The sequence below is a fragment of the Muntiacus reevesi genome, chromosome 10 (assembly GCF_963930625.1).
Source record: "Muntiacus reevesi chromosome 10, mMunRee1.1, whole genome shotgun sequence".
In the NCBI taxonomy this organism is placed as follows: Eukaryota; Metazoa; Chordata; class Mammalia; order Artiodactyla; family Cervidae; genus Muntiacus; species Muntiacus reevesi.
This window is the reverse complement of record NC_089258.1, coordinates 22,606,997-22,631,981: the sequence shown is the minus strand read 5'-3', so window position 1 is coordinate 22,631,981 and position 24,985 is coordinate 22,606,997. Positions and strand designations below refer to the sequence as shown.

At 39.4% G+C, this 24,985-nt stretch overlaps 1 protein-coding gene across 3 annotated transcripts in view; it reads right to left on the bottom strand.

Annotated features, from left to right (window-relative positions):
* PLPPR1 (phospholipid phosphatase related 1) overlaps window positions 1-24,985 on the bottom strand; it is a 183,050-nt gene that overhangs the window by 138,221 nt on the left and 19,844 nt on the right. For 2 of the 3 annotated variants that reach the window (XM_065947184.1, XM_065947188.1), the window contains exon 2: window positions 2,405-2,509. In XM_065947184.1, coding sequence (XP_065803256.1) covers window positions 2,405-2,467 — 63 coding nt within the window. In that variant the 5' untranslated portion in view covers window positions 2,468-2,509. Of the gene's footprint in view, window positions 1-2,404; window positions 2,510-2,695; window positions 2,765-24,985 lie in introns of those variants that run through there. The other variant, XM_065947187.1, reaches the window with a different exon arrangement.

Below are 24,985 nucleotides of genomic sequence, written 5' to 3'. Positions count from 1 at the left end.
TTTTAGATTCCACATATGTATTCCACATATTTAGATTCAACAATCATAAAGTATTTGTCTTTGACTGGTTTCACTTAGCATAATGCCCTTGAGATCCATATATGCTGTCACAAATGACAGTATCTTAATTCTTTTTGATGGCTGAATAATATTCCACTGGGGGAAAATATATATATAGAGATAGATACAGCACACACACACATATATCTACAAATCACAACTGCATTATCAATTAATCTATTGTCAGACACTTAGGTTGTTTCTATACCTTGATTATTATAAATAGTGCAGCAACAAACATGGGGTGTTTATAACAAAAAGCATTTGATGAATGAAATAACTAAGAATCATGAAAGCCACTTTTCACCTCTTTCTTTTTCAGTTTCTACTTTATTCTATTGATACTTCATGTCCTCTTTTTGTTTCTCCTCCTTGTTTCAAAGAAGTCACTGATATGTCTTAAACTTCTATGCAAAGTAAGAACAATAATACAGCAAGATAAAGAATAAACTATCTTTCCTTTCCAAGATTTTTAGACTTTTTCGTTTGTGTCAGGTTGAGGCATAGAAAGATTAATTGATGTCTTCTGTGGTTTGCTCTACTTGTCAAGCTCATCATTCACAGACTAGAGGCCTGACAATCTTTAGTCACAGAGCTTCCAGCCAATGAAGTCAGTTGCTTACTTTAAGGTTTGGTTCCTGTTCAACTTTTAAGAAAATTTAAAATAAAACTGCTACCAGGAGGATAAGGATGATGACAGATGACTTATTCTAAATCTCCTCTAGTTCACTTTAAAATCTTATTTTTGTTGTGACAAAAGAGTCAGGGTTTTAACACTGAAAAACATAGTGTCGAACTCTTCTATCCTTTTCCCATGATCAGTGGGAGAAAGGACTCCTTTTTATTCATCACAATTTCAATATGAACAACAGTAACCAGAACCCACAATAGATATAATATAGAGTTATTGTCTGAAAGGAGTTATTCTTGACCTTGTGTGGAAAGTTAAGAGTATTAAAAATATATGCTTGTCTTTAAAGATGAGTTCCTTCTTTACCCTTTCAAAGATGAGCTCTTAGTTTACCCTTTCAAAGATATAGCTTGAGTCTGAGTGTCTTAACTTATATCAACACTTCTGTCCCAATCTAATTTTATTTCCACTTGGTTCTGCAATACAAATAGGTTCACAGATATCACCAGAAAATAAATCATCAAGTAATATTTGTCTATCTAAACTACCAAGGGATATCTATAAGGTGAAACTTGAGGATCAGCCAAACATTATTATTTGGCCCAGATAATATTATCAAAATCATTCAACTGACTATATAGACAGCTACAGTTATTTCAAGAGCTAGAAGATAAAAAAAAAAAAACAAAAACCCAAACATTTCATTGATTCATAGGCTATGTTTAAACTACACATGCACTGAAAGTACATTTTTGCTAGCATCAGTAATGGTTTAACTCAAGTGATACAGGTGATAAAATGGATCAACATGCATATTCCTCCCATACTCAGAGCCAAAAAGGTCCCCTGCCTGATTATGTAAGAACATGCTACAGCCGATCCTTAGGATGGAGAGACTATACAAGCTGTTACCAGAAAGGAAACTCAGGACATTTACTTTTCAACTCTTCACATCATCATATTTTAAACACAATTTTCTGGATAAAAACTAATGTGTTAGATGCCCAATAATATCATCTCTGGCAAATCAATACCTTATTTTGTGAAAATCTGGAGTAGCTTTTTTTTCATCATATTATTCCAAATTACCTAAAATTTTCATGTCTTTGTCTCTTCTATAGCAAACATTATGGAAAGGGAGGTACAGTGGGGGAAGGATGCCAAGAAGTTTAACCAAAAGATGCTGGAGAAATTCTTTGCTGGCACAAAGTTGGGGCATCTCAATAAAACCATTTAAAACCCAAAGAAATTCCACACTATATAAGTTCTCAATATCCCAGTAAAACAAATATGCCCAGTGAAGATAGTTAACTCTAAGAAATTTTCTTCTTTATATTGGATCCAAGGCCAAAGGTCATTAACATCATCTATAAACCTTGCTTATTGAATTCTTGAAATATGATATTGATTTTTTAAAGAAACAATTTAATCAAAATGCTGCATTCATAATTCATAATATATTCAAATCACCACTGAAAACAAAAGAAGTCTAGTAAGACACAATTATTTTGGACCCCAAAGATGAATCTTCTTGTTCTATGCCTTCCTATTTAAGAAACACATTGCATAACTTATTCTTTACCAATGTTTCTGCTATAAAAATTTCATTATCAATCATACGATTAAATAATTCTATAAAATAATCCAAGTTCTCAGCATAAAAACTGCTACAATTATTCCAGTTTTTCTGTAAAGGTAAATAAATACACCTACCTCAACAAATATAAAACACGGGATGATGGAATAACTTCGTTGAGTGTTGTTTCCTACAGCCATTTCTTACATGTAGCAAGGCTGTGCCGTCTAAAACTGTCCAGGCTGAAACAGAAATAGATGGCATGGTGTAAGAACCATATGTTTAGAAGTCCCTCAGGTATGCACATAAAAATATCAGCTACCGTCTAGATAAGCAAGCTGTGTACAAACAAGGCCAAATACTGATCTACAGCACAGTTAAATCAGATTAATAATAAGTCCAGAGAAAAGAAACTAAGGTTTACTAACCATAAACAGTCTCTGAGCCTCAATGACCAAGCAGGGAGCCCCTGCGCACACAGATCTAGTGAACAGAATTTTAACTGCCTGGTGCTGCACAATGCTGAACCCAGTAGATTGTGCTCATGCCACAAATGCAATTTTTGCTACAACACATTTGTTTCTGTCCATTCTGCGTGAATCTCTTCTGTGCATGACCCTTGCAGTTTGCAGTCTAAGGATTTGTTCGTTTTTGCCTCTGCCTCTTGCTCTGGAGCTGACATTTAGGACTGAGGCACTAATCCCTGACTTCCTTTCTTGACCCCTCTTTGCCCTTGCTCCCTTGACTACAGTGCCTTTCACTACTTTGGATTTAATACATCACTGGTCCCTCTCACTGGGTTCCCTCAGCCATGTCTCTCTCTTTCTGTGTGTGTGTATATTGTAAACACAAAACATTGACACCATAAACATTCTCCTATAAGAATGGTGTAGTTGGGCAACAGCAGATAATTTTAAATATTTGTTAGAACTCTTCTGTCCTACTTTAAACTGAAAATAGTCGTGTATTAGAAGATCCGTTAATTTTGGTTCTTCTTAATAACAACACAAAATAGAGATTCTAGGCTTTTCTGAAACTTCCATGGCCCAATAAAAAGAATTTTCCACTAAACCTTTCATTCTCTATTCAAAGCAATACTGAGTATGTTTCAGGTAACTGCTCCTGGGAATTATTTTTTGTTTGTTCTGTTTCTGTGTCAGACTTCCCAATAGTTCTTATGGACTGTGGTAAGAAAAGTGGTACAGAGACTGCTGGCCCATGCAACTGGCCAACTGCATTTTTTCTTAAAGGTCATGAATGAATGTTTTTTAACTTAACTCTGTCTTTCTGCCCATTCTTATTTTTTTCCAAGATAAAACTTTAAAAAACATTTCTTTCTCTTTATGAAAAACCAGCTTTCAATTGTTGACTAAAACCTTGTCTGATCAAATTTAACATTATGTGCGATATTAAGTCCACATCAGTTACAGTGCTTAAATTATTGGCAGTTTAAAATTTTCTATTGGATATTATCTGTTATAAAATACTCATAATAAATCTTTTATTTCACCATTCTATTTCATAATTTAGGAATAAATAATATTTTTTACAATTAGAAAGAAACTCATAAGTAAAACACATTTGAGTTGGTTTGGCAACTCAATGATTGGTTTCATTTTACCCTTACTTAACCCAAGTATCTTAGAATTCATTTATCACTATTTATGATTTTTTTAACTTTTTATTTTATATTGGAGTATAGCCAATCAATAATGGTGTGATATGTTGGTATTTATGATTTAGATGAGTCCTACTGTTAGCATCAACTAAACATAGTGCCTTATATCTGAAAAGTAAATTAAGTTTTTAATCACCTTGAAGTAGGTAGGGGCACCAGAAAAATAAAGGCATCAGACACACCCAGTATTTTAGATGGCCTCTCCATACAATTCATAAAAAATAGCAATGAAATGGAGAATACAACACAACCTTTGGGATATCACATAAAATTCACCTTTCTCTTCACTCTTCTGGTTCAAAACACAACCTAGCTTTTTATACATGTATGAAGACTAAACATATGCACACACACATATATACACACACATATGTATCTATGTATGTGTATTATACATAATTAGTAACTATGAGGTTACTTTCACATATAATTCACCCATTTCAAGTGTACAATTCAATATTTTAGTAAATTTACCAAGTTGTACAATGATAAACACAAAACAATTTTAGCACTTTTTCCTTCACCCCCAAAGAATTCTCATTCCCATCATCACCTCACTCACCCCTCTCCAGCCCAGCTAGTCACTAATCTAACTCCCTGTCTCTACAGATCTGCTTTTTCTGGATATTTCAAATAAATAGAATCATATAATGTGTGGTCTCTTGATCCGGATTCTTATACAAAACAAAAGCATGTTTTTGAAGTTTATTCATGTCATAGGGCACACATCAGTAATTTTTCCTTTTTATTACTGAATCTATTCCATTGTATGGATATAGAACCTTTACCAATGGGTGGAAATGTAGGCTGTTTCTAATTTTTTGCTGTATCCAACATAAGGTTGTATCCGATATTATAATTATCCAGTGATGCTAAGAACATGCTGTGTTTATTTTCATTTCTCATAGTCATTATAGTGGATGTGGGATAATATCTCATTGTGGTTTTCATTTTGTAAATAACAAATGATATTGAACATCCTTTTAGGTGCTTATTGCCCATTATTCTATCTTCTTTTGTAAAATAACCGAATCATAAAATACAAAACATTTGGATATTTTCAAAATAAAAGCATTCTTTGTATATTCTGGACACAAGTCTCTTACCAGAATATATTTTGTCTTCTGACTATTAATGTGCCTTGGTATGGATTCCTTTAGGTTTATCCTGCTAAGAAATTTCTTAATACTTAAATCTATCAGTTTAGGTTTTTCCCAAGTCTGGGAAAATTTTCAGCCATTATTCCTGGAATACTTTTTTAACCTACTCTCTCATCTCCTTCTGGGACTCCAGTGACATGAATATTAGACTTTTTGTTGCAGTCCATCCATCATGTCCATGAGACTTTTATTACCCCATCCCCACCCCAGTCTACTTTCTGTTGTTCAGATGGGGTATTTTCTCCTATTCTGTTCTCAAACTCACTGATTCTTTCCTCTATCATCCCCATATGGTGCTGAGCCAAGTCCATCCACTGAGTTTTAGCTGTTATATTTCTTAATTCTAAAATTTCCATCTGATTTTTCTATTTTCTATCCCTTTGCTGAAAGTCTTTCTTGGCTGAGACTATTTTTTCATTTGTTTCAAGCATGTCTACAGTTACTTATTAAAGCATTTTTATGATGGCCACTTAAATTTCTGTCAGACAATTCTATATCATCTTGTTTTAGGTGTCTGTTAATGATCTGTTCTTATACAGTTTGCCGTCTTCCGGGTTCTTGGCATGCAGAGTGATTTTTTATTGACCTTGGTTGTTATATTGTAAGACTAAAGATCCTGTTGAAAGCCTATGTCTTTTTATACCTCCTCTGACACTCCTCCAGTAGATGCAGGGAATGTCCCCTTGTTACTGCCATGTGAAGGTAGAAGTCCAGGTTCTCTACCTGGCCCCCCGTGATAGCTAGCTGGTGAGTGGCCCCTTTTACTAGGTAACAGGAGAGTTCAGGCTCCTCAGTAAGGCCCACGGATACCACTAGGGCTGGGAGGGGGTTCAGTTCAGTCGCTCAGTCATGTCCGACTCTTTGTGACCCCATGAACCGCAGCACACCAGGCCTCCCTGTCCATCACCAACTCCCAGAGTTTACTCAAACTCATGCCCATCGCATCAGTGATGCCATCCAGCCATCTCATCCTCTGTCGTCCCCTTCTCCTCCTGCCCCCAGTCCCTCCCAGCATCAGGGTCTTTTCCAATGAGTCAACTCTTCACATCAGGTGGCCAAAGTATTGGAGTTTCAGCTTCAGCATCAGTCCTTCCAATGAACACCCAGGACTGATCTCCTTTAGGATGGACTGGTTGGATCTCCTTGCAGTCCAAGGGACTCTCAAGAGTCTTCTCTAATACTGCAGTTCAAAAGCATCAATTCTTCTGCGCTCAGATTTCTTCACAGTCCAACTCTCACATCCATACATGACCACTGGAAAAACCATAGCCTTGACTAGATGGACCTTTGTTGGCAAAGTAATGTCTCTGCTTTTTAATATGCTGTCTAGGTTGGTCACAAGGTTAGGTACCTCTTTAATGCTCCCTACACAGCCTCCACCGACACTGTGGAACAGGGGTGGGGGCCTACTCGTTATTGGCCAGCATGAATTAAAGTCTTGGCTCCCAGTTGGCCTTCTCTGATATAACCCAGCGGAAGTTTGGAGGAGTATCCTTGTAGCCTGACAGGGGCAGAAGTCCAGGGTCTCTGCATAGCCTTTGCCGATAGAGACAGAGGTAGGACTGCAGTTTTTCTCTGTGGTTTTGGATATAGTCAAAGGGTTATTTTCTAAAAGTTTTCTGCACCACCAGGCTGCCCTTTTCCCAGTGCTTTGGCTAGGAAAGCAGCAGCTTTTCTTGGGGCTGTTTCATCTGAGAGTACCAGTATCCCTGTGTGCCAGCTTCTCTGATATCCAGTCTGAGATACGAGGCAAAAAGAAATCCTGAGAACTCAATATTGTGCTGGTTCTTGTGTGAAGCCTCCACCAGTCCACCTTTCCTTCCTCGGAGCTTTGTCTGTTTACATGTAACATTCAAGATTTTTGGTTGATTTAGTGGGAGGAATGGGGAAAATACATCTTACTCCATCCTTTCAGAAGAAGTCGTTAGAAGTCTTTAAAGGAGCACCACAACAGTAGGGACCAAAGTTCTCATGTAGCTTAGCCCTGCTGTGTTCTCATGAATTTGAGTCTTTTTGTGCCCAAGGTTTCAAAATATCAGAATAGCAACATTTGTTTGTTTATTTGTGAGTCCCTGATTCATGCCGGGTATCCCATTAGGCACAACTAGAAGTAATGAATTAGCCATACACTCTGTATTTAAGGGGCTAATAGTCATCAAGAAAAGGCTGTTATACTTGTTTGTATATTTTCCAATCAGTTATAAGAGGGATAACGGCAGCATGGATGACCAATTCTAATTCTGGAGGTCAGGGAGTTATCCAGTTGGCATAGTAGATTCACTGTTTGGGACCCACAATACTTTTAGGAGCCTATGAAAATGTTTTAATTTCTTTTAAGATAATAAATGTTTAGGTTAGGTACAAAAATATTTAACGTATTATTAAATTCAGTTTTACACCAATTCAACTGTAAAATATAAATTTTAATTTTAATAGAGAAAGGGGTCCACAAAGGCAAAATTGCCTAGAGTCCACAAAAGTAATGAGATAGTCCTCGCTGGGAGAAAGTTAAGGAAAAGTTTCTTAGAGGAGAAGGCTATTTAAGTTGTTTAAAATAAAGGTAGCTGCTCCCCTATCGGAGGAGGACAAATGAAGTATTTTTAACAGCAAGAGCTAAGGCTTCAAAGATATAAGTTGACTTAACATATGTTTGCAAAGCTAAAAACATCACCAGCAGCTCAAATGTATGAAAACATTCAAGGTGCTACCAAAATTTGTTTATATACATGTAGAATTTTATGCACAAACTCAGAAGTTAGAAGACCTCAAGGATAAGAAATACAAGGTTGGTCCATTTCTATATCAGATAGGAGCATGGAGATAAAAGGAGAATATTGACGGACTACTGTTTCCTACTAATTAATTCAGAGCTCTTCATCTCTAGGCAGTAAGTACATTATAAATCAGAACTGTTCAATCAAGGAGTTAATGACATCTCATGTGTTTCCACTGGATTTTCCATGTAATTCCCTTTTGCTCATGAGAAGTGTAACAATTCTTAGTCAACCCAGGACAAATGCACAAATAATGGCTGATTATAAAGAATCTGTTTCAGTGAGACTCAGAATTGCTATGGATGGAGCACAGTCATAGATAGATGAGGATAAACCTCACCGATTTCTATGTTATGCAAAGTTAGCTCCAGTTGACCAGTCAAATGAAGTATCAACAGCAAGGAACAAAAATGCCCTTGAGAAAGAGTTCCCATGATTCAGTGGAGCTTCTGCCCAGCCTTGGTGTGAATCCAATATTTTCAGTGGGCAAAGTCACAGCCTGAGGTTCTTCTCAGCAGCCCAGAGTCTATGATTTTAGGGATGCTAGATCTTGCTCTTTTTATACAGAATATTTTAAGCTAATTTTGCTTAAAATGCCATGGTGATTCCCTTCAAAGTTAGGATGATATGAATTAATTGAGTTTACTAAAACAAAAGTCTAAAAAACAAATAGGTAATAACAAGGTCACCAAAAAGGTATTTTTATGAGTAGCCCCAAGAATTCTGCACTCTGAGGCCACACTGATTCAGGACAATGTTTCTCAACCCCCTCACTGTTGATACTGTGGGCTTCATAATTCTTGTTGTGAGGGGCTGCCCTGAGCATCATTAGGTGTTTAGTTAAATCCCTGGCCTCTACCCTCCTCTTCAAATATTGCAACAACTAAAAATGCCTCTAGACATTGCTAGTTATTCCCCTCCAAGGTGGGAGGGAGCAGGGGATGGAGACAGACCTGGGGGAGAACCATTAATTTTAAAGGATTGAAAGCAGAGGCCCTAGGATATTAGAATTTCTGAGCTGATGAAGAACTTGCTTCACTAAGGATAAAGGCCACATTTTAGCACAAGGGGACAAACCTATTCCTGCTTGGTACCTAACAGAGGGAAATACGAAAATTGTTGAGATGTCTTATCAGCATTTGGGGGAAACAAAGGGCATCTTATGTCAGAGACCATGACTGGAGCGATAATAAAGCTATTGTATGTGGTATTACTACCACTTTGAACCTCTAAAGAAAGCAGGACTGTTTTATACATTGAGACCTTTAGGCCCAAATCCTGGGACTGATGAGTTATTTAACAGTCTATGAGAATATATAAGAAATAAACAAAAAAGGCACCAAAGCTCTGTAAAATCCAATGGATATGTACATGTATACCTAAAAATGTAAAATTCTTGCAATTTCATTACTCAGTTTAGTGTTAACAATCTGAAAGTGATTTATAGGCAAAAATCCTTAATTCTAAAAATTCCTTTGCAAAGAACCTTTAATTGTAAAATTAGTGACTCAGAAAAATAACTTCCAAAGAAAAATCATAAAAATATTTTCATTTTGCCACAAAATAAAAATGTACTGTCAGATCACTCATTATGTGTTTCTCTTTGTATGGAGTGAGGTCTCAAAAAGTGAGTGTCAAAAACAAGCTTAAACAACCTTAAAATAGCCCTGGAGGGATTCTGCTTTCAACCAAGCGAAAGTAACTAAGACTGGATTTCATGCCTGGCACAACTGAAAAATAGAGACAAAATAAATGAGCCGATGGTATTCAAGGCATTGGCTGTGAGGCAATGAAGGGCAGTGATCCCTGAAAGATGGGAACAAACAGAGGCAAGCCCCGCAATTGCCCTCCTTACTGCCTGGAGAGCGTCTCCAGCCCAGGGCACAGAGAGGAAAACCCAGAATGGCCCATGGTCTCCCTGAGCTGAGCAGACAGCACTGGGAATGTGGGGGAGGCCCAAGTGACTGGAGTTCATAAGGTAGAGGACCAGAGAGGAGGGTTCTGCAGAGAGAGAGCTGGGTTGCCCTGCTGAGGGTCCCCTAGGCGCAGGGGTCCCCAACCTCCAGAATCTAATGCCTGGTGATCTGAGGTATAGTAAAAAAAAGTGCATAATAAATGCAATGTGTTTAAATCATCTTGAAACCACACCCTCCAACCCCCAGTCCGTGGAAAAACTGTCTTCCATGAAATCTATCCCTGGTGCCAAAAAGGTTGGGGGTCTCTGTGAATCTTTGGCAGAGTACTAATGAGCACGGGAGAAACTAGCTAAGGCCGGGAGGGAAACCATTCAAAAGGATTAGAGTGAAATTATCATCGGGGCTCACACAAGGCCAAGAATACTTCCTGTTCCCACCAACCCAAATGAAAAGACACCTAACTCATCAGAGAGAAGGTCGAAGACTTCAATTAGGGTTAACTAATAACTCAGATATGAAAACATTCCTTATCCAAGGGCCACAAGTATTCCTTACAGAGTTTTTTTTTTCTTTGTTACAGGATACTGAAAATTTACCTAGATTCTGGGCCACTGAATGACATGCTTTTCCCCAGTGTCAGGGGGCCCCAAAAGCAAGAATATCCATGACTCAGGTCACACCAAAGGAACCTCTGACGTGAGTTTTACAACACTCAATGTGGTGAAACTTTCTAGGATTTATTCGAAATTGGGTTGATGTAGGATTGAAATGAGATTATGTCTAGCAAGGGGAAAAATAGGACTTTTTTCTACATGATCTACATCTTAATTAGAGGTACGGCAGAGGGGATTAGAGTAGAAAAGGGAAAATTAAAAGGCAAAAAATGAGTTGTGCGAGTTCCATTTCACTTTGTTCTCCTGTGCTAAGGATGAGCCAGAATCCCCTAATCCAGCTCATCTTTAACACATGTTAAATAGGCATTAAATTCCCTGGTGCCTCTGAGCTGCCCCTCACTGTTCTGGATCATTTCTATTCAGTACATTATCTCCAACCAGCATCTCAGTAGGTATTTAATTTCTCAAAGCTGGAAAACCCAACTATGTTTTCTTTCTTTATTTTTTGAAAGCAACTAAGACATTAAGAGATAGGAACAAGTCAAATGAGATTGTAGATGAGTGTAAAAGAGATTTCATCACAAGATGATGTGGGATTTAAGACTGTATTACTTAGACTGAAGAGAAATGCTGTACTCTGTTCAATTTTAGAGATGCTTTTCAAAGCTTGTGAAAAGTGGCAAAGTGAAAACCCTACATTAAGGGGAATAGCACTGACACCCTCTTTCTTTGTCCAGTATCTCCCTTCCACAGTGTCTCACAGCTGGATCCATGGTCCAGCCCTTGAGCTAGCCCAGCATAAGGCAGAGATACAAAGAACATGAGACCTACAACACAGGGAACTCTAGAATTCAGTCAAATCTTTACAAAATAAAAACTTGAAGGGGGGGTGTCCTGTGAGCATGCCAGGGCCCCAGGTTGGTCTTGAGTGGCTTCTCAGACCCGGGGATAATTCCAGGTTCCCTCTGGGCTCCCATACAACATTGGCCAGGTCTGTATGACCAGGCATTAAGCATGTTCCCACTGCTTAAACCTGATGAATCTCTCTCATACCTCAATCTCTTTTCAGGTCTGCCTGCACACTCCTGTCTGAACTTCAACCAGTAACTAGGACTCAGATGCCCATTTATCTAGGTGAGTCCTTTGAACCTGCAAGTTACACCTGGCTCACACTTTAGCCCTAGTCCTGAGTGGATAGTCTGCAAGACAGCCACTGCCCCTTGCTACCAGAGGATGACTTGACACCTAGGAGTACCAATGATGGACCTCTCACGACTGAGGCAGAAGATGGCCTGGCTAATGACTGAGCTTGTTAAATTTTTTTGACTATGTTAAATCTTTCTAGTCTCATTTTGTAACAATCTTCTCATGCCCATCCCCAGCCTCCCGGTACTCCAGTCACTCACTCAGTTTCTGCAACATGCTAAGCTCTTTCTCACCTCTGGACTTTCTCATGCACTACAGCATGGAGAATTTTTTCTCCTCCATTATTTGCCCCACCTTCGAATTTGCAGTTAAACACCATTCTCAATGGGAAAGTTTCCTTAGTTGCCTTGACTGGTTCAGTTCTATTAAACACTATCATGCTTCCTCAGAGTATGTACTGTGTAACTGCCTAATATCTCTTTTCTAGGAATGTTTGCCTTGCTTAGCACTGTAACTTCAGTAATTTGCATAGACCAGGCACATAGTAGATGTACAATAAAAGTTGACACTAACAGTGTGCCTAAGCCTCTCAGCTCTGTTGTTTGATTTCACATTTGCCCTGGGTCCACTCCTTAACTCCTGACCCAGTCCTCATCTGGGTCTTGGTCAGTCCTTTCCAGGTCCTGCATGAACTCAACAGTATAGTACTAAAATAGGTCTTGGGTCAAGCCCTTTGACCCACCTCAACTAGCTAAGACCTGCTATATCTTGGGTCCAAAGAACAATGAAGAATAAAGTATCTGAAAGTCCTAGAAATCAAAACATAAACCAGAACAATTTAAAAATGTAAAATTGAAAGGAGAAATCATTACACTGGATTCTACCTCTGGTCCTTTTGAGTATTAAGAAACAAAACTGCTTCAGATGGCTGCATTAAAAGGTACACTCCTTCAAGCTAAAAGTTTAAATTGGAAAAAAAGAATCCAAATCTATCCAAAAGTAAGCCAACTTCGTTACAGACTGATCTAAAAACAAAGAGCACAAGCATGATTCAGACCACAAAGCTTAGCATGCGACCTGAGACAGCTGGAGGAAAGCAGAGAGCTTGCAAATGTCAAGCTTGCTGATGAGAACAAGGACCCAGGGCCATCTGATGGGCCACCACCAGAACAACTGCTCAACAGATAGCAAGACAGTGGCCAGATCAGAAGGCCATTCCCTAGTTTTCTTTTTCAATTCAATTCAGTTGATACTGTTTACCCCTAATTTTCCACCAGGAAAAAGAAAAAAAAAATAGCTGGGGGAAAGCAGAAGTTAATGTTTCTTTCAATCAAGTCAAAGGCTAGAAGGAAATGAAGTTTTGAAGCTCAGTTAAACTGAAACCTTGAAGCATGGGAGCAAGAACCAGAAGTATGCATGCATGTGTGTGTGTGTGTGTGTGTGTGCACACACACAGAGGCTGGGATGGACACACAGACACACACCCTTCCCCCTCAGAAAGGCTTAAAGATAGGGAAAATTCCAGGCAAATGTTGTGCTCACAGCTTAAATTCTGGAGAGAAGAGGTAGGGAACATGCTGAATTGCTCTTATAAAGTAGTGAATATGATTTTCAAATATAATTAGGCACAGGTCTTCCTTGATTTATGGTGGAATTACATCCTGATAGAACCATCATTAACCGAAAATAGCCTAAGTAGAAAATGCATTTAATTCACATTAACTTACCAAACAGCTTAGCCTAGCCTACAGAACACTTACAGCTAGTCAGCAGTCATCTAACACAAAGCCTGCTTTACAATCAAGTACTGACTATCTCAGGTAATTTACTGAATACTGTACTGTGTTTGGAAAAGAAAATGGTTGTATGGGTACAAACTGGTTGTAAATGTATCATTTGTTTATCCTTGAGATCATATGGCAAACTGGGAGCTGCATGCAGCTCAGGATCTTGCCCAGCATCAGGAGACACTATACCTCATTTGCTAGCCCTGGGAAAGATCACAGTTTGATCTTCAGTCTTTCTGCTGAATGGCTTTCACACCATTACAGAGTTGAAAAGTATTAAATCCAACCATATTAAGTCGGGAACTGAATGTATTTATATTCTCCTGCATCTGGCTCTAGTTATTAAATTTCAAATATAATTTCAAAAGCAATTGAAGTTAACGAAATTTGTAACGATGTTATAATCTGTTATAGGACTGACTATATTAAAGGTAAAGACTGTTTTTATTGTGGTCTCTCACATCATTCCAGAGAAAACTGCCCATCGATCAGACTTACCATCACTTGCACTATGCTTGTTCTAAAATGGACTGTATTTTAGAAAGGCTCTGATGTACCTAATACCATAACACCTTTTACTAAACTATTTTGAAGACAAACATCGAGAAAAGATGCCATTTTGTCCATTCACTTACCAATGAGGCTTTATTAAGTATCTACTAGGTACAAAGTCTTAGGCTTTGAATAATGCAAATATGGGTAAAACAGACATTGCCAGCCAGTCGCTTACAACCTAGTTAAGAATGCAAATGCAGTCTAGTGCAGAGTCTACTTATAAAATGATATAAATGATGAAAATTCATAGAAAGGAGAGAATGTTTCCATGCAAGATATCTGAGGTGAACTGATGAGGACAGGAAGTTATGAACATGCTCAGGAGACAGATGAATTTCTAGGTGTTAGGACTGGTAGGGGCAAAGGATGGAGTAGAATAGCCCAGACCATATCTATGACATGGAGTTATGGTTAGGCAAGTTTCTTCTATCTCTAGAAGACTGGCACTGGATTGTCCAATGCAAGCTAAGGAGTTTAGGCTCATTTCATTGGCTTTTGTTTACAGAATATAAGATAGGTGATGGTGGGTGAACACTGGAGTCAGCAAGACTTATGAAGGCTACAGTTTTTCCAGTAGTCATATACGGTTGTGGGAGTTGGACAATTAAGAAGGCTGAGCACCAAAGAATTGATGGTTTTGAATTGTGGGGCTAGAAAAGACTCTTGAGAGTCCCTTGGACTTCAAGGAGATCAAACTAAGCAATCCTAAAGGATATCAACCCTGGATATTAATTGGAGGGACTGAGGCTGAAGCTCCGATATTTTGGCACCTGATGCAAAGAGCCAATTCATTGGAAAACACCCTGATGATGGGAAAGATTGAAGGCACAAGGAGAAGGGAGCAGCAGAGGATGAGATAAATGGTTAGATAGCATGACCAGTTCAATGGACATGAATCTCAGCAAACTTCAGGAGATAGTGTAGGACAGAAGACCTTGGCATGCTGCAGTCCATGGGGTCGCAAAGAGTCAGATATGACTTAGTAACTGAACAACAACAACGAAAGAGTGGCCACTATCATCTAAGTAAGACATAATCAGAACCATGCAAGAACTGTTTCAATCTAGTCTTTAAAAAAACAATTTTGAGGTACACAGGGAGGAGAGGTAAATAGGAGTGCCTGTTTGAACTGGGGCCTCTGTAAAGTGGCCAAGAAGGGAATGCATTATTTTATTAAGGTCAGAGGGACTAGAGTGCTTTTTCAGACTTCCAAGTCATTGGTTCCTGCATTTCCCTTTGAATTTGGTTCTGATTCCCATCTCCAGGGCCACTGTGGGTTTCTAATGATCGAAGAGATGAGATCACTAATTAAACAGAGAGGAAAGAAGCAAAAAGTTCAAGTCCAGCATGAGAAACTGCTGGGGAAGAGAAGATATGCCCCGTAAACCAGCATTCTAAAGAAGCTGCACAGGAGAGCCCTTTTGGGGGTGGTGGTTCCAGGACATTAGACAGCCCTTTACGGTCTTGCCTGCAGGGATGTGTCACAAGCTGTTCTGAGCCACGGGGAGGCTGTGATACTGTTGTTCTGCCAAGCAAGGCTGCACTTTCCAATTTAAAGCTAAGTTGCCCAGGAGCCAAGCTGTTTGTTGTTGAGAAGACAAGGAGAGAAAGAGCATGTGTGCATGTGTGTGTGAGAGAGACAGAAAGTGACAGAAACATCCAGGAGTTCAGATATCCAATCTATCTGCACATCAACTCTCTGGAACAGAATGATTCTGTTTTTGTCATTAGGCCTGCTCAATCTTCAGGTGCCCTCAGAAATCACTGCAAAGAAGTCCCTATGCCCTCATGACAGGGTAACTAATTAATTCTGTTGGACTCTGTTAGGGTCTCTCAGGAGACAGAAAAAAGCATTAAAAGGAATCCCCTTTCACCACAGGAGATTTCAGAGAAGGATTAGACAACCTTGGTGTAAGCCTTGGTTTGCCTGCTATGCAACCAGGAGAAGGCTGCACATATTCTATGCCTGACCCAGACTTAGAATTTGAATGAGTATAATAACAGTGCTAATATTGTCTGCTAGTCTCCTTGATAAATATGCTTTGAGAACTTACTAACACATGCCAGGCTTTATGCAGAGTTATAGTCTTAACTTTTACATTTAACACTACAACATTTCTTGAGTTAATTTGCATATGGCATGGAAATACGCTGACCATTCTTTCCAATATTGCACCCCGCCTCCCTCATTTCATCCTTCTTACTCTATTCTTTTATATATATATAACATACCATAATTTATTTATTCATTATGTTTATCATCTTCCTCCAGTGACCAGGATATAAGTTTCATGATTCCTCCTGTTCTGTTCACCAGTTGTACCCTAAGTGTCTTTTGGAAAGAAGATAAAGAATAATTACAAGTGAGAGATACTGTATCTCTCCAGGACCTAATGGGGAACCCAACATAGTATAGGGGTCAGGAGAGTTTTCCCTAAAGAAGTGATCTTGGATGCATGAAAGATTGTACTATATTCCTGTCAAAAGGAATAGAACAGGGGAACTTCCTGAAATGAGAGAAAGCATGGCCACACAGCTGCAAAACACAGCCTCGGCAATGGACACATGATGAGGGCTGGGATGAAAGGGCTCACGATGCAAGGCTGGGGAGACACATTAAAAAGTCTGAGATTTGTTCTAAGAACAATAGTAAACTATTGAAGGGCTTTAAGGAACAAAACAGCCATGCCCCGGTTTGCTTTTACTAAAGACAGCTCAGAAAAGAGAGAATGGTTTGGGAGAGTGGGACAAGAGAGACTGGTGAGGTGACCAGCGGAAGGGTCCTGCTATCTCCAGATAAAAGGGGAAGGTAGCTGGAACTCAGACTCAGGCAACAGACACAGACAGGTCAGTGAGCCCAAGAGACCAGACGAGCAAATAGCATTTAATTACTGATTAAAGTAGGAGTGGTGGGGATGTTTAAATGCCTTTTAAAATTTAAATCCTGAGTACCACCTTACTTGTGCTGCCTCCAGGGGTGATGATGAATAGCTTTGCTTCCTCTCCTGTTAAATCAGCCGCAGCCTCTCCTTCAATCTTTCCTCCTGAGTCCCAACCATGTCCTCTCAGCCTTCATCTGGCCCAGAATCAGGCAGAGCATGGAACAGACAATTCTTGAGCATCACCTCACAATATCTCATTGGAAAACACCGTGCTTACTCGAGAGAGAGGTGATATATGTATACTTATGTGTGTGGATGCATTTGTGCTAAATTACTTCAGATGTGTCTGACTCTTTGCGATCCTATGGACTGTAGCCCACTAGGCTCCTCTATCCATGGGATTCTCCAGGCAACAACACTGGAATGGGTTACCATGCCCTCCTGCAGGGGATCTTCCCAACTCAGGGATCGAACCCACATCTTATATGTCTCCTGCATTGTCAGATGGGTTCTTAACCACTAGTGCCACCTGGGAAGTCCGTGTACACTTACACTGATTCATATTGTTGAACAGTAGAAACTAACACAATATTGTAAGGCAATTATATTCCAGTTAAAAAATAAATTAAAAATATACCGTGCTAAGACAACAAAACCAGTAACTTATTGCAAATCCATTCCTTCAATAAGTTGGGATCCTTTAACACATACAAATGCCCTTCCTTATTTTCTTTTTGCCCTTCCAACTCCTCTGTATCCTTTAGGACACAATTAGATAAGTCAGTCATTCACAACAATCACGCTTTGATCTGCCCATAAGCTGTGCATGCTTACTATGTGAACTATTGATTTGGTGTTTGGTCACAAGCAACATTAGGATGTGAGAGCTGGACCATAAAGAAGGCTGAGTGCTGAAGAACTGACACTTCTGAATTGTGGTGCTGGAGAAGACTCTTGAGAGTCTGCAGGACGACAAGGCGAACAAACCAGTCAACCCTAGAGGAAATCAACCCTGAATGTTCATTGGAAGGACTGATGCTGGAGCTCCAATACTTTAGTCACCTGATGAGAAGAGTTGACTCATTCAAAAAGACCCTGATGCTGGGAAAGGCTGAGGGCAGGCGGAGAAGGGGGCGACAAAGGATGAGATGACTAGATGGCATCACCTACTAAATGGACATGTCTTTGAGCAAACTCTGGGAGACAGGGAAGGACAGGGAAGCCTGGTGTGCTGCAGTTCATGGAGCTGCAAAGTCAGACATGATTTAGTGACTGAACAATGATAAGACCCTTCCCAGCCCATGGTTCCCTTTTGTATTCTCATTTTCATTTTCATCTTTCACTGCAAAATTTTTAGTTAACTTCCAATGGGCAAATGGCTTATCTTTTCTTCCAGATTATAAACTCCCTCACAGCATCTAGCCCAGGGCTAAATGATAATATACAGAAAGTATTTATGGTCACCAATGTGAGATGCCCAGCTGGGCGTCAAGTGGGCAGTCAGCAAAATGCTGGCCATAGTAACATGTCAAATCTTCTGTGAAGACCCTGTGATTAAAGCAGAGTCAATTCATGAATATTTTTTCACATTAGAAGGAAAATGAATGAACTCAAACTATTGATCCAATTTCAGATCCATAGAATCACCTGTCCTTTTGGTAAAATTACTTAAAAAATCCACTAAGTTTTCCTTCCTTTCTGCCTTCCCATTTTTAACAGGAACATTCATAAAGGTGCCAAAAGGTCAGGATGAAAGAAATATTAAACAATATATAGAATTCACTTAATATTTATAACCACTATATGAAATATACAATCCATTGTTGGATCTTTTGGGGGAGAAAACAGACAGTTACAGAGAATTTAGGCAGAGCCCAGGATCACATATGACACTAGGTTTCAAGCTAGGATTTATAACCTAGGTGTCTGATCCTAAAGTTTGTGTACTCAGTAATTGTATCATTTGCTTCTCCAGAAAAATGAAAAGGGAAGCAAAGGGCTTAATTTACATCCCTGGTCCCAGCTTGCTAGCTGGGGTCAGTTTGCTCTTTAACATGCTGGTTCTTTTTATATTTCATTAGACATCCAGGGGTTCTGATCCCCTAATGCAAGCCCCAAGCTTTTCCTGATTTTATTAAAAAATTTTTTTAAATTTATTTGGCTGTGTGGGGTCTTGGTTGCAGCATGTAACTCCAGTTGTGCAGTGCTGGCTTAGTTGCCTCCTGGTGTGTGAGGTCTTAGTTCTCTGATCAGGGATCAAACCCAAGTCCTCTGCATTGGAAGGTGGATTCTTAACCTCTGGACTACCAGGGGAGTTCTTCCCTAGTTTCACAAGAACTTTCACAAGTTGTGGCCCAAGATACCTTCAATGGCTATACTTAGGAGACCTCTCATCCTCTTCTCTATCTCACTGAAATTCCACATTTCAGAGGATCATAAAATTACTTCAGGGACTTGATGTTATTCTGCGGTCCAATCCAGAGTGAGTTAAGGATAAATCTTAGACCCTCAAAGGCACCTGTTTACTGACCGACATTCGCTGTCTATAAACAAGCTTTGGGATGAAGCGCGCCCTTGTTCCAGTGTTCTCACCACGTGTCCCCCTTTCTCTCTGGACTTTGCTCATGTGTAACCTACAGAGGGAAAGCTGGGCAGGTTAATGAACAACCTCCCCAGCAGCCTGCTGTCACTAGAATACCACCAGGACAGAGATTTCCTTCTTGGGACAGCATTAACCCTCATCACACAAGTAAATGTCACTCTGCATCTGATGACAAAGTCCCAGGTTCCAGGCCTTGAACACTAGCTTTGGAGTCTGACAGGTGTTGGATCTGGACCCCAGTCACAAGGAACCAAGTACATAAACTAGATTAAGCCACCCTGACTTGCTGTGTTTTCTATTCCTTGGTGTTACTGAGGTTGTGCTACAGTAATCGGTGTGAGGGGTAATTACATGATATGTACAGTGGTTAGTACATACCAGGCATGAAAGATCACTACAGGGACTTCTCTGGTGGTCCAGGGGTTAAGACTCCATGCTTCCAATGCAGGGGGCACCAGTTCGATCCCTGGTTGGGGAACTAAGATCTTGCATACCAGAGGGTGTGGTCAATAAAATAAAATAAAGAGCAAATAAAAATTTTTTTAAAAAGAAATCTCACTACACCCCTCACTTGCAGTCACGTTTCTGCTTTTGCCCCCCAGGGCCAAATATCACCCATTAGGGAAACAGTGTTCTACTATCCTGCTTAATGAGAATGGACTGTTTGTAGAGAACATTAGCCATATTATTAAACATTCTTCTTATTCACCCAGACCTAAAAAGGTTATTAATTACTGAGCTTTGGCTAATTCCCAGAACGCCTAATTTCACATCTATTTTCAGAAAACCTTCAGATTTGAGTATGAGTTAATTTCACTATTTTATTTTCCCCTCACAGAGAAACCACCGTTCAGTGGAGCGGATAGCCGGGTACAGGCTACAATGCAGCCAGCGGGACTTTATGAGCAGGAAATTCATTCTTGAGATTGGAGGAGAAACGTGGGTAATGAGATAAGGGAAGCGATGAACCAGACAGCAAGGAAAATTAAAAAGCACTTGCGGGTTCTGCCTGAAGCTCTTAATTAACCATATTCTCCACAACACAGAGCAAATCCATCTGGGCAACCCTGGAAGTGAAAACATAGCACGTAGCACTCGGTGATGGGTCACGGCTGGCAAAGTGGTAGGTCAAACACTGAAGATATGAGAAGCCCCAAACTCCAAAATCAAAAGCAATGGTGAGGCAGAAGCTAGAATGCCCTAAACTTAATGAACTAATAAATTAACTTCCCTCAAACTTGGCACATCATGCTAAGAAGACTTTGCCACAACAGCTCTAAAAAAAAAATGGGAAGAGACAGCTGCAGGAACGTGGATGGCAGCTGCAGCACAGAACTTCACAAGTTCTGCCCTCAGCAAATAAAGCCAGTCACAGCATCATTTGCTTTGTCCTCGGGAAGCCAGGCACTTTTGCCGCTGCCTTGCAGATGAGCCAAAACTGTTTCTACCCAAAGCATTTTATTTAGGGCTTTTATATGAGCACAAACTGGGTGCCAACCAAAAATCTTACATCCTAACGTTTGGGCCAGGCAGAAGATATTCCTGCTGTTTACGGGGTGGGGATAAAACACTGTCAGGCTGTGTTAAATCATGCAGACACACCTAGCTAAAATGTGAAATCTGCAGCCAAGAGAAAGATCATTTCCTGGATACCCAGTGCTGGATGACATAACACGGACTAGTTCATTGCATCTTCGTTCCAGACCTCCTGGATATTATTTTACCCTCATTTTACATCTGTGAATACTGACGCTCAGAGAGGTTAAGCAACTTGCCTCATGTGGTTCCCAGCTAACAGGTATTAGAAGCTAGGATACAAACTAGGTCCAAAAGGTCCAGAGGTAACCGAATTCCATCTACTTCATCATGTTAGCTCCTCATTCTACACAGTGCTTACCCAGGATAACCAGGCTATTCATACTTGGGGAGATATGGGAATGTTTACCATAGTGAATACTATGAATCAAATACTCAAAATAACAGTCTCAGAGCAGGAAGCTGCCTCATGAGTCATCTAGTCCAAGAACTCAGCCTATGCTTAGAATTTCAGAAAAGGACTTTTACACAGTTTGAAATAAGGCAGTAACTTTCCAGAGAGGTGAGCAGTCCTGGGGTTGGGAAAAACCATTTATGAGACACTCTTTTCTCCCTCTTTTAATAAATAGCATATTTTGAATGCCTCCTGTGTGTTAGGTCATGCTAAGCTCCAGTATTGCCTTAAGAAACCCTACAGTAATCTTTTTTTTTTGCCACTTAATTTTTTTAACTTAAGGATATTTTCTTTACAGAATTTTGTGGTTTTCTATCATATATCAACAAAAATCAACCATAGGTACACCCATGTCCCCTCCCTCCTGAATCTCCCTTCCACCTCCCTCCTATCCTGCCCTTCTAGATTGTCGCAGAGCCCATGTTTGAGTTCCCTGAGTTGTATAGCAAATTCCCACTGGCTGTCTATTTTACGTATGGTATTATGAATTTCCACATGACTCTCTCCATACATCTCACCCTTTCCCTTCTCCCCTCCCCTCCTGTCCTTAGGTCTGTTCTCTATGTCTGTTTCTCCATTTGTGCCCTGAAAATAAATTCATCAGTACCATAATCTTTCTAGATTCCATATACATACATCAGTATATGATATTTATATTTCTCTTTCTGACTTACTTCACTCCGTATAATAGGCTCTAGAAGAAATTCTACAATAATCTTATAAAGCAAGTTCTATCATTAATATCCCCATTTTACAGATACAGAAACAGGCTTAGAACCATTGCATAACTTATCCAAAGTCACACAACAAGTAGGCCTTAGTGCAAGGATACAAATGTAGTTTATTCATGTGGTCTTCAAGGTATGTGGAGACACGTAGTAAAATAAGGAGTAAACCTAATGACTTCCTACTACTCTCTGTCTTGACATCAGCAGGCAGTTGTGATTATTTGCGAGTCTGTGGCAGGTGGTCAATAACCCAACACTTTCTTCCGTCTAAAGTGAAAGTGTTAGTCCCTCAGTCCTGTCTAACTCTTTGTGACTCAATGGACTGCAGTTCACCAGGCTCCTCTGTCCATGGAATTCTCCAGGCAAGAATACTGGAGTGGGTAGCCTATCCCTTCTCCAGGGGATCTTCCCAATCCAAGGACTGAACTCGGATCTCCTGCATTGCAGGGGGATTCTTTACCATCTGAGCCACCAGGGAAGTCCTTCTTCTATCTAAGGTTTGTCCAAACACTTCTCTAGTTTCCTAGGGTCAGAACATCTTGGGGCAACTGAGCTAACATGTTAACTACCACTTATTGAGCCTGTATTTGAACATCTCCAGTGAATAAAAACACTTAAAGCTTGTTCCATTTATAAGCAGCTCTGATGATCAGAAAAATCATACTTATATTCAATTGACAATGCAATTCAGTTAGGAACCTCCCACTTGTATCTCCCATAGGGTCAAGGGCAAAAAATAATGCTAATGAAGTGATATTTCCAAAAGTAAAGAGGTTTAATGCAATTTATTGAAGCACAAGTGATCTGGAAGGAAATTGAGAGAGATTCTTTTCAAGGACAGCTTTAATAGCTGAAGGAGAATAACATTTTATATCCAGCCAACCATCCAGCTACAGACAACTTGTCACACTAAAGTGGTTAAAAAAATTTTTTTTAATATTTCAATGACATTTTGAACACATAAAAGGTTAGAATGAAAAAGGAAGTTAAGGACTTTTTTGTAGAAATCACATTTGCATTTAACTTGAAATTCTTTCCAGTCCTATGATTTTTGCATAAATATTTATGGACTCCTGATAGCTAATTGGATTATAAGCCTTTTATCCAGGAATTTGTCCAATTTTACGCTCTCCATGAAACCTGAGCTCTTTGCTGTTATTGGTTAGGTTCATGTTAAACAAGCAATTGTTTTTAACATCCTTCAAGGCTACATTTTAAATTCTCACACTTGCTATTCAAACTACATCATGAAATTTATAATTCTTACAACAAATGAAACAAAAAAATTTGGATGAAAGTTTGAAGACCCAAATACCATGATAAAATGGATTTCTCATGTGAAAGCATTCATTCTGATCAAAGAGTACTAAAGTACCAAACGCCCTCAAAGCAAAGAGCAAAAAAGCACACATCAAATCATCACCAGGCAGCCTTTCACATAGATGACTTCATGTGATCCCCATAACCACCCTAGAAGTGGAGATTACCATCCTATTTTACTATTAAAGAAACCAAGGAGTAGAAAGACCGAGTAACCCATTCAGCATCATGTAGCAACTGAGCAGAAGCAGGTCTCAAGCCACTCGTCTGACATAAAAACACTGCTATCGTTACAGAGAAAGCCAGCTCTCAACCACCCAGAGGGGAATCAATGGCTCGGTCCTTGTTCTGCCTGTTTCTAGAAGGATCATGCTCTCCCCAGGTACACACTTTAGGAATCTCAGCAGGTTCGCAGGAGGCCTTTTCATTAACACTTAGCACTCTCACTCCAACTTCTTAAGGGTAAAGCCCTAACCACCACCACATTTTTCTTGACATAGAAAGCTTTGCATTTTGTTTAGGTACCATTATGTCACAAGAAGCAAAATAATCCCTCTTTGCAGAAGAATCTTAAATTACAGTCTGGAAAGTGAGATGTAAAGTTTATAATATCAACACACAGCTTGGAAGACAAGTCCTGTCCAGTTTAACCAGCTCAGCCCCTCTCTGCTCCAAGGATGTCTTTTGCATCATGTTCCTTTGTGTTTGTGTGTGGAAGAGGCCATGTTATCCTCGCCTCCCAAAACTTTGTTCTTTTGCACTACAGCTCTAGTTAACCACTGCTTTCCATTCATCTCTCTTAGCTTCTTTGTTCCACAGAACATTTTTAAAGTCTGTATGAAAAAATAAATACATGTGGCAAGTTTAAAAGATCAAATAAAACTACCAACTTATGACCCCATTAGCAGTTTGCCATTTTGCCTTTTTTCACCCTGATGCCCCATCTTTGAGAGGCAATCACTTTGAAACATTTTAATTGTTTCTTTTCATATTTAGTAACTAGACTCATACATTAAAGGGCAAATAAAGTGATTAGTATTAAGTACAGGAAAAATCATTTTCAGTTTGATCTAAATTTAAGAGAAGTTTAGAAGAAACTTACACATACAGGCATGCATCACCACAGCCTAAACCACCACTCATATCTTTCACAAGACAACTCAAAATAAATTTGAAGTTAATACCTATGTTTGTCTCTATAATAAGAGTCCAATATTATATGACTTAATTTAAGGTTATGAATTTTGTAGGGTTTTTTGCACCTTCACTCTCACTCCTAAAATATCTAGCCCACCTCACTGATGAATGTAAATTTCTATGTACTTAGTCACAAACTTTGATTTTTCACAGTACATTTCCTTTGCCAGGTGTTTTTGCAAGATCACTTAGGAGAAATAAAGTAACACCTTCTATAGGTTGAAAATGGTGTCATACATCAAGATTTTAAATTACATATGTAAGACAGGGGGAAAAGTTTTTTCCTTATAGATTACTATTCAAACATAATTTTCACTCTTAAAATTGATATATGATGAAGATAGTAGTCAAATTTAGCACACACACACC